Source organism: Mugil cephalus, chromosome 5 (assembly GCF_022458985.1).
Source record: "Mugil cephalus isolate CIBA_MC_2020 chromosome 5, CIBA_Mcephalus_1.1, whole genome shotgun sequence".
Taxonomy (NCBI): Eukaryota; Metazoa; Chordata; class Actinopteri; order Mugiliformes; family Mugilidae; genus Mugil; species Mugil cephalus.
Genome location: NC_061774.1, coordinates 1,341,786 through 1,355,000, shown reverse-complemented (window position 1 = coordinate 1,355,000; position 13,215 = coordinate 1,341,786). Strand labels below are relative to the sequence as shown.

Genomic DNA, 13,215 nt, shown 5'->3' with positions numbered 1-13,215 from the left:
GTACGTTTTACTTTGCTGAATAGTTTCTGTTGATAACACAATGACTAAAGTGAATCGCTATATAGAATTTGTTTTCACATATAACAAAGTCTGGGTGGAGTAGTTTTCTGTTCCAATAAAATGATTGAAATATTAATAAGCCATTTTCATCTATTAGTGATCTCAACCATAACTTTTTTCTATGATATAGCTGTAAGAAGTGTTTTTGTGTGTGTCAGGCTGCATCCTGCTGGGGATGACTGCTGCCCTTAAGGAGTGTCATTGCTATGAGGTGGGGGTGTCTGAACTGGACTTGGTGGGTGGTAGATGTCTAAGTAACATCCACATGAATGAACTGTCAGTGTTATTTACTTCTTCTGTCAGTGGTTTTAAAAATGGACCTGATCAGTGGATTATTGTAACTCGTTACTGTCTGCCTCCAAGTAGCTCTTTAAAAAGCCTCCACTTGATTCAAAACGCTGCAGCAAGAGCACTGACAGGAATTAGCAAGAGAGATCATATTACTCCAGTATTCACTTCTCTTCATTGGCTCCCTTTAAAATCTAGAACTGAATTTAAAATCCTCCTCCTTACATACAAGGCTCTGAAAGGCCTAGCTCCATCATATTTGAAAGACCTCATAGTACCATACTGTCCCAACAGATCACTACGATCTCTAAGTGCAGGTCTGCTTGTGGTTCCTAGAGTTTCTAAAAGTAGAATGGGAGGTAGAGCCTTCAGCTATCAGGCTCCTCTCCTGTGGAACCAGCTCCCAGTTTGGGTTCGGGAGGCAGACACAGTCTCTACGTTTAAGGTCAGGCTTAAGACTTTCCTTTTTGACAAAGCTTATAGTTAGAGCTGGACTTAACCGTCCCTTAGTTATGCTGCTATAGGCCTAGGCTGCAGGGGGACGATGCACTGAGGACATGTCCTCTCCTCTTTCTTCTCTGGCTCCTGTCCTCTAATATCTTATCATTTTATTTTCTATCTCTTATAATTTACTAACCACTGTGTCTTACTCTCTCCACTCCACTCCCCTCCCCCTCCCCCTCCATCTTCTTGTGAGGGTCTCTGGTCTGGAGTGCTGAATATCTGACCTGTGGAGTTCTAAGCTACATCTGCTGCCATGGCCTCATCAACCAGCCCAGTCTTCATGGTCTGGAGTGCTGTGGATCAGACCTGTGGAGCTCCATAAACTACATGTGCCCCAGTCATCATGGCCTCCTCCAGTTGTCCACTCCTACATAGATGAACAATTCACCAACCTGCCCATGATTCCTGTTATACTCACAAACTGTCACAGATCATCAGCTATGTGTTATATTACTAGACCCTACATGTTTCCTTCCGCTTGATGTATGTATCTATGACAGAAGTTTGTTTATCTTGTTTCTCCTGCTCTTCTTTTCTCTCTCTCTTCTCTGTTTCTAACCGGCTGGCCTTCGGCAGATGGGTCCCTCCATATATGAGCTGGGTTCTGCTCAAGGTTTCTTCCTGTTAAAGGGAGTTTTTCATGGCCACCGTCGCCCTCAAGCTGCTCTGAAGGTTGCAGGCTGGTTTTTGTGAAGCGTTATTGGCGCTATATAAATAAAACTGAATTGAATTGAATCAGTCTATATCTAATTCTTTTGGTAGATGAATAAAACAGCCGGTTTTATTCATGTTTGTCTTTTTTTATAATACATATTTCAGTAAAATCTACTTCAATACATTGATAGTACAAGAAAAAATAGTATATTATACTTCAAATGTGGAGCACACCATTTAGTTCTTTTACCTGGACGCAGACATCCTTTCACTCCCTTTTTTAGGAACAGTAAAAAAAACAGAAGACAGAAGAGCGGGAGAATGTGACAGTGCTGTGGAGTAACAGAATTCTGCAGACAAATCATTGCAGACCGAAAAAAAAAAAATTCAAACTACATCTGTACTGATACATACCAGCTGAGTATCAAAAATGCTTTTTACACTTTCGTTTACAACAAAGTCTTGTCAAGCTTTTTATATTAGGTTTGATTACAAAAAGACTTCTTTTCATTTACAATCTAAGGCAGCCCATGTTTTCTGAGCTCTGAATGATCTGTGTGTGTGTGTGAGTGTGTGTGTGTGTGTGTGTGTGTGTGTGTGTTTGTGTGTGTGTGTGTGTGTGTGTGTGTGTGTGTGTGTGTGTGTGTGCGTGCGTGTGTACAACAGTCCCTTTGATCCTCCGTGGGGCTTTAGCAGCTCCATAGTGAGGGCAGGAGTCTCCCTGGAGACTAACATCAGGCTGACAGTCTGAGCCAGGAAGCAGCTCTGCTCTGACAGAGGAAGGTATGAGATGTGCCCCGCACTTTCTCAGCAGTGTCCACAGTTACACCCATTACCTCCTACCCTCCTAGGGTAGGGCTCTCAGGACTCTGCTGATGTCTCTGGCAGGTTAGAGGGGGGCAGCGCTTCCACTACCACCTCTGATTGTGCTGCTTCAGGCTGAATGCTGGAGGGCTTTTGGGGCTGGGTGGGGGATTTGGGAGAGCCAGAGTGAGGCTGGCTAACCTGGACAGAGAGCTGCGGCAAGGGCTGGGCCACAGCCGCCGGTTTAGCCAGAATGAGCTGTGGTCCTGAGCGGCCTGCTGCTAGCTGGACCGTAGATGCAGTGACTCCAGGTTTAACGGTGGCTTGCCCTGGCTGCGTAGCGACAGGTTTAGCTTGGATAAGCTGCGTGAGCTGGCCTGATGGATTGGCCTGCATGAGAGTGGCCAGTTGGTTGGCTGGGATGGTGATGATGGTGATCTTCTCTCCTGCTTTGGAGCTAGTTGGAAGCATGGTGGGCAGCGCTTGGATCACCAGTTTGGGAGGAGCACCTGCAGTGGCGTTGGCCACCGTCACTGGGACACCAGAGGCTGTGGTAAGTATAGAGGACGAGTTTAATGTCATCTGACCTAGCGAGTTGGTCATGACCACCGGCATGGCTCGGATGGACCTGTGGAAGACAGCGAGAAAAAAGACATTAGAAATGACTCTTCTACTTTCATCAATCAAGCTTCTAACTTACTGGCTAAACTAGTTAAGTCCACATTTTATGTTTGACCACTAAAACTGCATTGCATTCATCAGGTTATCAGGCTAAGGACATTCTCTAGGTCGGTAAATGAGAACGGACTTCTCAGACCTGGTGGCTGTGTTGCTGGGGATGACAGTGACGTAGGTCTGCTGAGGGTGGGTGGCCGTGGGGGAGCTGGCAACCAGGCTGCCCGGGCCCTGCGGTTGAGCCAAGTTCCTGCCAGACATCATGCCTTCGCTGTCCTCCACCTCCTCGCCCTCATCCTCGTCATCAATTACCCGGATATTTTTGGGCATGTCCTTGAACTGGTAGGCCAGTCGCTGACCCTCTACTTTGGCGAGGATGCCACGCTGGTAGTAATACCTACACACACACAGAATGAAAGCTGTGTTAATACTGTAGGCTACGGTTTCAGAAAGGACAAGAACAAAAAATGGATTACTAAAAAAAAAAGATCACCAATGTTATCACCAATTACCAGAGATCATCAGTATCCCAAAACATTTTAATTATTCAAAATTCAATTCTGATTTAAACTTGTAATCTTGACTTTAAATTTCATTTTTTTCTTGTATTTTATATGTTGACATGCTGACCTCAGAGCTCGACCCATGGTCTCGTAATTCATGTCAGGCTTGTTCTTGTGTTTCCCCCACAGCTTGGACACGGCCTTGGAGTCCACTAATTTGAAGATGCCCTTCTCCCTCTGCATCCACTTGATGTATTTGGGACACGTGTTTTTATCCTGCAGCAGTTCCAGGAGAAACTCCCACAGATAGGTGGTGTTGCCTGGAGGATACATGGCACAGAACAGAACCCTGAAGCTCCAGATAGTTACCTTCACACTCATGTGTTCGTAAACCGAGGGACTGAACTATCTGACAGTCTAGGATGATAGCAGTGCTGCTATTTCCCCATGACAGATCTACAGGATGATTTTACTGCAGACATCAGAGGGAGAGCTGTTACTAACCTTTTCCTTCCCTCTGCCTCTTCTTGATCCCCACATCGAAGGAGCCGTTGGAAGCAGGCTGGTGTGTCTTGGGTTTTCGCCCACCTGCACTCAACATCAGCATGCACACAAACACAAGCCACATATAACTGCAGTCACATACTTTGACACATTGCCTGGTTAATTTGAGGGTTATGTGACATGCTTAAAGGTTTCACCACACACTGAAAGTCAAACACGGACCAATAGCTGACATATGGTGACAGCCAAAACTGTATCATTTATTCATAGTTCTTTAAGCAATAGCCTATGTTTCAATCGTCCATCACCCTGAGATCATTAGGCTGAACAGTTGTTTGATGGTGTCAGATGAAGGCTTGCAGCTTCTAAATGAACAAGTGCAAGGAGCAAGACATGCCAGTAAATGATAAGGGTCCTTTTCAGTGCCTGTTGATTGGACAGCTTACCTGTATGTCAACTAACCTGTTTTGTGAAAGATGGGAATATGTGCAACAACAAAATGCATAATTTGTTAAGGCTAGTCCTTACTACTGGTCGGGAGAGGAATTGATGCAGTAGATTTACTAAGGATGGACTATTTTACTGTGATTATGAATAAATATTGTAGAATAAGTAGAATTACTACACTAGTAGTAAAACAGGTTTGCATGGGCCCATGTTAGCACTGCCTGCTGATGTGGAAACCCAGGGACAACTCAGAGATGTTACCTAGAAGAAATGACATTTCCGGTATCCTTTATTTTGACATATTTATTCATATTTAGACGTATTTAAACTGCTATGTCTGTAATGTCAATTGGAGCGTGACCGGCTACCGTAATAATTGTAGTCTGTGCACAGTATTGCTTTTTCTCATTTATTAAAAGCTAAAATTGGGGACACTTTCGTTGACAGCTATAGCCGGGGGCCTGGTCATCCAAAACGGAGGCTGTCCCCAGAAATCGGGATTGTCTGGTCACCCAAAAAAAAAAAAAACCCAAACAACTGTCAGGGCACCTTTTTTGACACAAGTCGTCTTGTTCTGTCACTTAATTTTTCAGACCTTTCCATCTTCACCACACCTCGCAGTGACGAAGTCACACTATGCAGGCTTAAATGGTCTGGTCTGGAACAGTGTCTCACGGCGCAGCGTTCCAAACGTGTAATCAAATACACCAGTATACCAGTATATTAAAAATTACTACGCTACGCTTGAAGACCACAGAAGTGACATACTATGGCTTTAACATGCTTGTGAGGACATATACGAACATATGCAACCCACTGGTATTATGAGGCATATTTGGGTGACACTGACCTCCTCTCTTCTTCTTCGCTACAGGTTCACATTCAGGAGGAATGGGAAAGGACTCCTCCTCTATGGCTCCACACTCAGTAGACACCTCCACTACTGTCTCCATCATCACATCCTCCCCTGAGATCAAACAAAGCACAACATCTGTGATGTACTCTTTCTATCACACAATGTGAGACAGCTGCAGGAACTCTGTTTGTGTGTGCATGTGTAAGAGATGTAGATGATACTGGCATTGACTATAACCGCTATATTCATTAGTACAAACTACTGTACTTCTTTGCAGGTAAAGCAATAGATCCACCTGATGGCAGATTATAATCCAGAGAAATCCTATGTAGAAAATGGTGACATGACAAAAACTCGTGTTATCAAAAGTTCAGCCCAGGTACGACTTTTATAATTAAACACAATATAAAGGATATTCTTCTGCCCCAGTAGTGCTAGTTGAAATTGTCTGATTGTGCTAGTTGAAAGTACCACATGTGGTTTTGGTCAGTCAGTAAAATTGCCTGAACTGCCAAGTTCTATTCAGTCCATCCTCAAGTCACAGTGTTTTTGTCAAAATTATGAAATTCACTCTGAATGTAAGTGACTGATAAATCTAATCTGTTAAGAGTAATAATGGGTGTTCTGAGACTCTCTGTAGGTCGATGGTTTCCCTAATGAAGATTATAAAACCAGGTGTTCCAGACAAAGTATTTATGTAAAGGAATATTACATAACTATATACTAAATATTAAATTCAGTTAATATTCCTTAGCAATTCACATAAATACTTCTAAATTCTTCACTTTTCTTCCGATATTTATCTCACTCCTCAGTGTTGTGTTTTAAAAAGGTCAACTGATATAAATTTCCTGGATTGTATCCATCCATTCCATAATTGTTGGGGCCTCCTTACTCAGCCATTTGCTAGTTATTGCTCTGTTACTACTTTCCAATAATATTTGTAATATCTGTCCTGCCTGTGTTGTCCAGTAGGCCCATTTGAAATTAAAATCAAGCTCGGAACAGGTCATTGATCAGCTATCATGTCCACACAATAAGAAGACATTTTGGGACATTCCCAAACAATAATAAAGTGAAAAACAGACATGTTGCCAGACATTTTCCAACACCGCCAATGTTCAGGTTTAATGGTTTGTGATTTCCTTATCTTGGGAGTCACAAAGTTTGCTTCTATGTTTTATAGATATATTACTACAGCTTTGTTCTAGTTCCTTGCACTGCTTGATCCACTTGCTTCACATGTAGGATCACACCAACATGACAGATACTGTGGCTGTGCGGCTCTATAATAATCTTTCAGGCTGGATAAAGCCATCCCTCCCTTTTGCTTTGCCTAAATTCAAGTTAATCTACTCCACTCATTAAATGGTTTAATGGGCACTTTAACAAACAATGACTGAAAAGCATAAATCGATATGGGTAATATAATAATCTCTATACAATTAAACATTTTCATTAGCATTAATGACCAACAGTTTAAGTCTGCTCTGATATCAGCTGTTTTTTTAATGATAATTATGTTCAAAATGGTGTGCATATCATCAGGTATTTGCACTCATGAATACTTACATATATTTAATTTAGAAATGCGCATTCTACAGGAATTCCCTTGTAGTTAACGGTTAGAGTTTCAGTTTTATGCAGGTTTAGCTTATAGCTGGAGTATGAACCAAATTGTCCAAGTGATTATAAGCTTTTGTAAGGATTAGTTGAGGTCAGAAGGATGTCATCTGCATATAAACAAATCTTGTATTGCGTAGCCCCAAATAATACTCTTTCTATATCTGTGTCCTTTCTAATGGCTTGAGCTAATGGCTCGATAAAGAGAGCAAAAATTGCTGGGCTGAGGCGACGTCTGTGTCATGAGACAAAGTTTCACATAAATCCCCATTTATTTTGATTCTGGCTGTAGTAGGAACTTAGAGAAGTTAGACATCTAATTACCTGGTCATTGAAACCAAAAGGACCAAACAGAAATATCTAACTGAATTAGTGGCCTTCTCTGCATCAAGACTAGTAGCTACAGATTCTCTGTTATCGTGTCTCATGTGGTCAATAAAATGTGAGCCCGAATTACAATGTCCTGGGTCTACCTGTTTTTTTGTTTACAAAACTTCTAAAACTAAATTACTACTGTCAACAGAACACTACCCTCTTGGGTCATTAAGGACATAAATACCACTTCAGCACTTCACAAAAAAAACCCGAAAATCTTGAGGATTTTAACCCCTTAAATCATACGTCTTCAACAGGGGGTCCATGACCCCAAAATCTTTAGCTGACTAGATATTTTCTATATTTTTTAGTTTTCCCCCACAGTTTTAAATTTCTTTAAATACACATCAACACGAATTCAACATACTTCAGTAAAGGGATAAATAGAGGCAGAAGTTATCTTTCAGTCATTGATACAAGAGCTGCCTCAACAGCAACCATTTCATAAGGAGTGCTACACCGCTGGCGCTAGACCTGACCTGTCAATCTAAACCTCCTGTACACAGTAGGCCCCGCCCCTATTGCTGTTGAGCCAATCACGAGGCTGCATATTACACTAACTCTGTCAGGTTCCCTGCAAATAGAGAGACTATTCAGTCCCCAGGTGAACTCCAGAAGCACGCTGCAATATTAGCAGGAGAGAAGCTAACAGTGCATGGTATATAGTTATATTTATGTTCTGCCATGAACATAAACATATTCTGTTGTTAGAAATAAAAAAAATAATATTTCAACCTTATTATTTGAATAGCTTAATGATAATGTATATTTATAAGCACTAGGTCGAGTTTCATATAGAACACATATAGCTGGTAGGGGGGTCGCTTTTGTTTTTGTTTAGCAGCAGATTTGAAATTTACTATACTCTTGTGAACTTAGCTAACAAAAATGGCCCATTGACCTGCATTATAACTACATGTTTTAATCTCTCAGCCATGACACAGTATATACATTGATTCTGAAATATTAGAGTTTAATTCTGGAGAAAAATGGATAAATTTCAAATTTGTCATTTTTTGCATTAAAAAAAAATAATAAAAAGATTTCAGAGAGGCATTTGAATTTATAGTCTGATTTAAAAAATGCACTCAAACCTCATCACAAGGTTTACAATGGTTTCTGCCATTTCAGTTATTAACAACGAAAACAGCCACTTCAGCTGTCTGCATGACTCATAAATTCCAGTGTCTAACAAAGGAGGTAGTTCAGCGGTTGTGTTGTTGCGGTGCGTTCACCTGTGCCGCGTTCACTGTGCAGTCCTCCCGGAGACTCCATGTGGAGAAGAGCTTCAGCCGCTTCAAACGTTTTGTCAAAACACACCATGTCATGGCCCGACATCTCCACTAAGAAAAGGAGCACACAAAAACCAGTCAGCACGCATACTTCTACAAACAATACGTGCTCACTGAGACCTGTGGCAGAGGTAACCACAAAAATGCTGTTTATAGTGAGAAAAAAAACTACATGGATGACATTTTCAGGCCAGCAACCTCAACTATTATAAAAAAACTATTATAAAATGTTGACTTCCTTGTTTAAGGTCTGTAGAGGCAGTCTGTTCCTCCCTTCCTGTTTCCTGTAATCTGTTTAAATAGTTCAGTGTTGTTCCTGCCAGCAGAGGGCTGTCTACATCAACCTCAAGCAGCTCAAGTTTATACAAAGTACTTCAATCTGATGAAGTGGTGTCATTAAGAGAATGACACAAAGCATGTACAGATCTCCAAAAGGGCAAAAATGAAAAGACTGTTACAAAAAAAATTATCTATAAGTTGATCTATTATTTATGAGTCAGGTTTGAAACTCACTGGTCTCAGCCATTTCTGTGACCACCTCCTGTTCTTCAGCCACATCCTGCATCAGGTATGTCTCATCATCGTAGACTAGAACTTGGGCCGAGTAGCACTCCTCCACATGAGCGCTGGGTACCTCCTCCACTATTACAGCTGGACAGCTCTCCTCCTGCAGCACCACTCCTTCCTCCTCCTCCAAGTCTTCCTCCACAATCACTGCCTCTACCTCTTGCTGTACCACTTCTTCCTCTTCCTCAGTGGGCTGCTGTACAAGGGAACAAAGTTTGAGAAGATGGAAGACAAGTGAGATATAACTACACTGAATCCAATGCTGAATGATACCAAAAAATGTTCCCATTACTTGGCATGTGAAATCTAGACTTTTTTACACCCGTTGATAAAATGTATACTGGGGGATCTGATTACAAGTGGAGAGCTCAAACTTCAGTTCTGAATGTACACAAGACAAACTCATTGAGATCCGATCTGGGTTACATCTGATGACATTTTTTTTTTGTTAGTGTAAACACACTGTGTTGTTTCCGTCCTCTTCATAATCAGTGTCATTGATTTCTGAAAGAAAGACATTCTGGATGGTGGATTTCCAGAAAAGGTAGATTATATTATATTAGATTAGATAGATAATTTTATTTATCTTGTGGGAAATTCGGTGGCCAGTCATGTCCAGATTTCTAAGATATATAATAATATGAACATATAATTGTCCAGTTGTTGCCTCATAGGGAGGCATTGTAGAGTCTTCCTCCTCAATTTGTATATGGAGCTGAAAAAGTTGTAAAAGGTAACAAAATAAATCATTTACATGAAATAAAATCAAGAAATAAAAATGTTCAGTATCAGCAGGCTCAGTGTAATTCTGTCACAAACTACATGAGCATTTGGTTAAACAGCTGTTGATGTATGTTAAGTGCCCATGTGGAGTTAATCTTCAACTTTGACTCACTTAATTGTCAGGATTGTGCACTGAATTACAAAATAAAACATTGTCTCTTATGTTGGTGCAAATTCAAACTCTTCACAATCTGGAGTCATTACAACTGTTTAGTCAGAAAACTAAATTAAACTTTAAAACATCTGCTTAGCATTAACAATGAGACTCCTGTTGCACAACAGACACTATTGAATTACGAATGTTAAAGCTCTTTAAGTTAACTAGCAGAGCTGAATCTAACGCTCTCTGTTCTGATCATACTAATATAGTTACATTTCATCACACGTTGATATTCCTTGCAGAAATTGTTTGGATACGAAGGCTTACCTGCTGGGACTCCTCCACAACAGTCACATATTCCACTATGTTCCCTCCACCATCTGACACTACCACAGAGGTCATCACTCATTCCTACCAAAATAAAAGCACACAGAGGGTCAGGATGAAAAAAAGCTGCAGTGCTTTAAGATCTACAAGTCCGCTCTGATTTCATTTATTTATTAAGTTTAGAGTGTATTTGTATGGGGTGGGGTCATGTGAAAGCCCCATGAGCACCAACTCTCCTCATGACTGCATCCCAGTAGTGTTGTGGTCTTTGTTGTGATGACATTACACCCAGTTACACTACAGTCAAACCAATATTCTTGTAAAACCAAAATTAAGTTTACAAATTATACAACAATTAAAATATAATTAACGTGTATTTTTAATACGACTGTTCTGGTTTTACACAAGAGCCACAGTCTGTCAACACTAGCAACAAGGGAGAAAAATCCGTAAGACCTTTGTATATAGATGTTGTTTCAAATTTTTTTTTATGTAATTTAGTTCTACCTGATATAAAATCAGGACACCGACTTTTCAGGACGTATGCAAAATGCCTTGTACACCTGTCTAACCTGTATTCATTTAACACTTAATCTGATACTTCAGTTGGATTAGATTTATTAAACAGCTAAACCTTGTTCACAAAAATGGCATGCAGATCACCTATTGACTTTGTGTATGGTGTTATGCCGGACTGATATCAAGTTGAAGTCCCTAGATGATCAATAATAAATATAATAAAAAATAACTATAAACTGTTGTTTGAAAAAAAAAAAAAATTCTGGCAGTTTCCTATGGGCCAGAAGGCAAGTATACTGAAAACGTGATGCTCTGTATGCCAGGACAAACGATTAAAATCAGAAAGAGTAGCTAAAAATCTAGCAGTGTCGTCCAAAGACACTTCTGGTTGTGCTTCAGGTATCAGACCCTGACCATCATCACCAGTGTTTACTTTCTGCGTCTATGTGACTCACTGAATCTGGCTGCAGGTCCATACTCTCCAGCTAACTATTTAGCTCATGCTGCGGCTAATAATAAACAAGACCCGATCAACTGAGGTTCCTTTTCCATTATGCACCTCGCATATTCACTGCCATATATATCAACGCAGCATTACAGCGCCAAAAGAGAGACTGCTCTCAGTCAAATAACTTAGCAACTGTTAGCGTTAACATAGGAAATTGATATCGAAACAGTTAGCAGGATGCTAGCTACCATATGCATAGTCTATATAATGTACAACCAATAAATTTAAACTCACATTTACTGGCTAACACAGCAAATACCACACTTGTGTGGGGAGTTATGATCTACCACAGGGTGATGATATGATAATGCAGTGAGTTTCCTGTCCTTACCTTGTTTTGCTTCTGCTGGTAAAAGTAAGCTCCACAGCTAGCGCTAGCTGGGCCAAACGTTAGCTCGCGTTAGCCTAGTTAACGAGGACAAAACGGTTACTTCGCTCGCATAAACCGGTGTTTGTAAGTCTCCCGTGCCTCAGAAATAACTTCGCAGACACTTATCGATGCCTTGCGCCTAAAAAAAAATAAGGGTGAACGCAGACACGGGCCCTGAAGTTGTGTTTTGATTCCTGCTCGGTCCTGCTATCGGTCCTGCCGCCTCTTCTCTAGGACTACAGATCCAGCGGGTAGCGTAGCGCAGAGCGTCGTGACGTCATGGCGACAAACGCAGTCGGGCGGTGAGGCCAGCCGGTATGAGCGATCTGTAGGAGCGTACCTTCCAGATCAAGCCAAATTACAATTACCAAGATCGGTGCGATTGCATCCATTTCACAACTGGAATTATCATACGTTTAATATTATACTTTTTTCCAAGTCAGAAAATAATTAGGTGGACGAATTAGTGAACTAAAACGGGGTTTGTTTGCTATAATCGTTTTTTATATTGTTAATGGCCATTAAAAGATCTTACAGTGCCAACAACGTATGAGGTATGGGACATAATCCATAGTGTTAATTCCAGGTCATTTTTTAAATTCTAAATTAAGTCTGAGAATGTCAAATCAGTTGGTACAAATGACCAAATGAACCTTAACCCTTTATATTTTTGCCTTTTTTTTTCTTTTTCTTTTTTTTTTTTTTTTTACATTTTACATTTACCATATGGTTCCTTGCTCTTAAGTGGTAAACAAATGTAGTCAGCCAATCACATGGTTGCAGAGGTGATCAAGACAACTTGCTGAAGTTCAAACCAAGCATCAGAATGGGGAAGAGGGGATTTAAGTGACTTTGAACGTGGCATGGTTATTGGTGCCAGACGGGCTAGTGTAAAAACAGCAGGTATATAAAAGAAATATAGATATGTGTACATGTAGTTAGGATTGAAAGGAGCATTGCACATTGACCGACACACTGACAGAATATGAAAAATTAGTATGCATATATCTATATCTGTATATAAATATGCATATCTTATATATGCACACATCTACCCTTCAGGAGGGATGCAGACGGTGCAAAACAGCAAGTATTAAAAAAATAGTATATGTAAGAGATATTGCACATCAAGTGGGATATTGCACATATGTAGTTGTGGGTCTACTGGGAGCAGACCTGGTTGTAGAATCTGACAGCAGAGTGGAGGAAGGACCTGCAGTACCGCTCCTTTGCACAGCGTGGGTGAAGAAGCCTGTCACTGATGGAGCTTTCCAGGGCTCTGACAGTCTCATGCAGGGGGTGAGGGGCGTTGTTCATGATTGACGACAGCTTCGCCAATATCCTCCTGTCCCCCACCACGTCCACACTCTCAAGACTGCAGCCCAGCACTCGGTCCTGGGCTTTATTCACTAGTTTGTTCAGACTTTTTCCCTCTGTTGCCGTGATGCTGCTGCTC

The 13,215-nt window shown here is 41.0% G+C and overlaps 1 protein-coding gene across 2 annotated transcripts; it reads right to left on the bottom strand.

The window, feature by feature from the left end:
• Nucleotides 1–1,636: 1,636 nt before the first annotated feature.
• On the bottom strand, nt 1,637–12,017 carry LOC125008409 (ETS-related transcription factor Elf-2-like). Of its 2 annotated transcripts, none has more exons than XM_047585628.1 (9): nt 11,721–12,017; nt 10,363–10,446; nt 9,099–9,348; nt 8,529–8,636; nt 5,290–5,406; nt 3,993–4,076; nt 3,616–3,808; nt 3,128–3,382; nt 1,637–2,938 (listed from the first exon to the last, which is right to left on the bottom strand). In XM_047585628.1, exons 2-9 carry the CDS (start codon nt 10,435–10,437, stop codon nt 2,368–2,370), a joined length of 1,653 nt encoding a protein of 550 aa, XP_047441584.1. In that variant the 5' UTR covers nt 10,438–10,446; nt 11,721–12,017; the 3' UTR covers nt 1,637–2,367. The 2 variants fall into 2 exon arrangements, with proteins under 2 accessions (XP_047441584.1, XP_047441585.1); XM_047585629.1 differs by having other exon boundaries at nt 9,099–9,345.
• Nucleotides 12,018–13,215: the final 1,198 nt, after the last annotated feature.

Excerpts from the sequence above, each read along its gene's own strand:
- LOC125008409 (XM_047585628.1), bottom strand. The coding sequence starts at position 10,437 with ATGACCTCTGTGGTAGTGTCAGATGGTGGAGGGAACATAGTGGAATAT. Across the intron at positions 4,077-5,289 it reads AGCGAAGAAGAAGAGAGGAG|GTGGGCGAAAACCCAAGACA; the intron begins GTCAGTGTCACC and ends TGTTGAGTGCAG. Across the intron at positions 3,383-3,615 it reads ACCATGGGTCGAGCTCTGAG|GTATTACTACCAGCGTGGCA; the intron begins GTCAGCATGTCA and ends GTGTGTGTGTAG.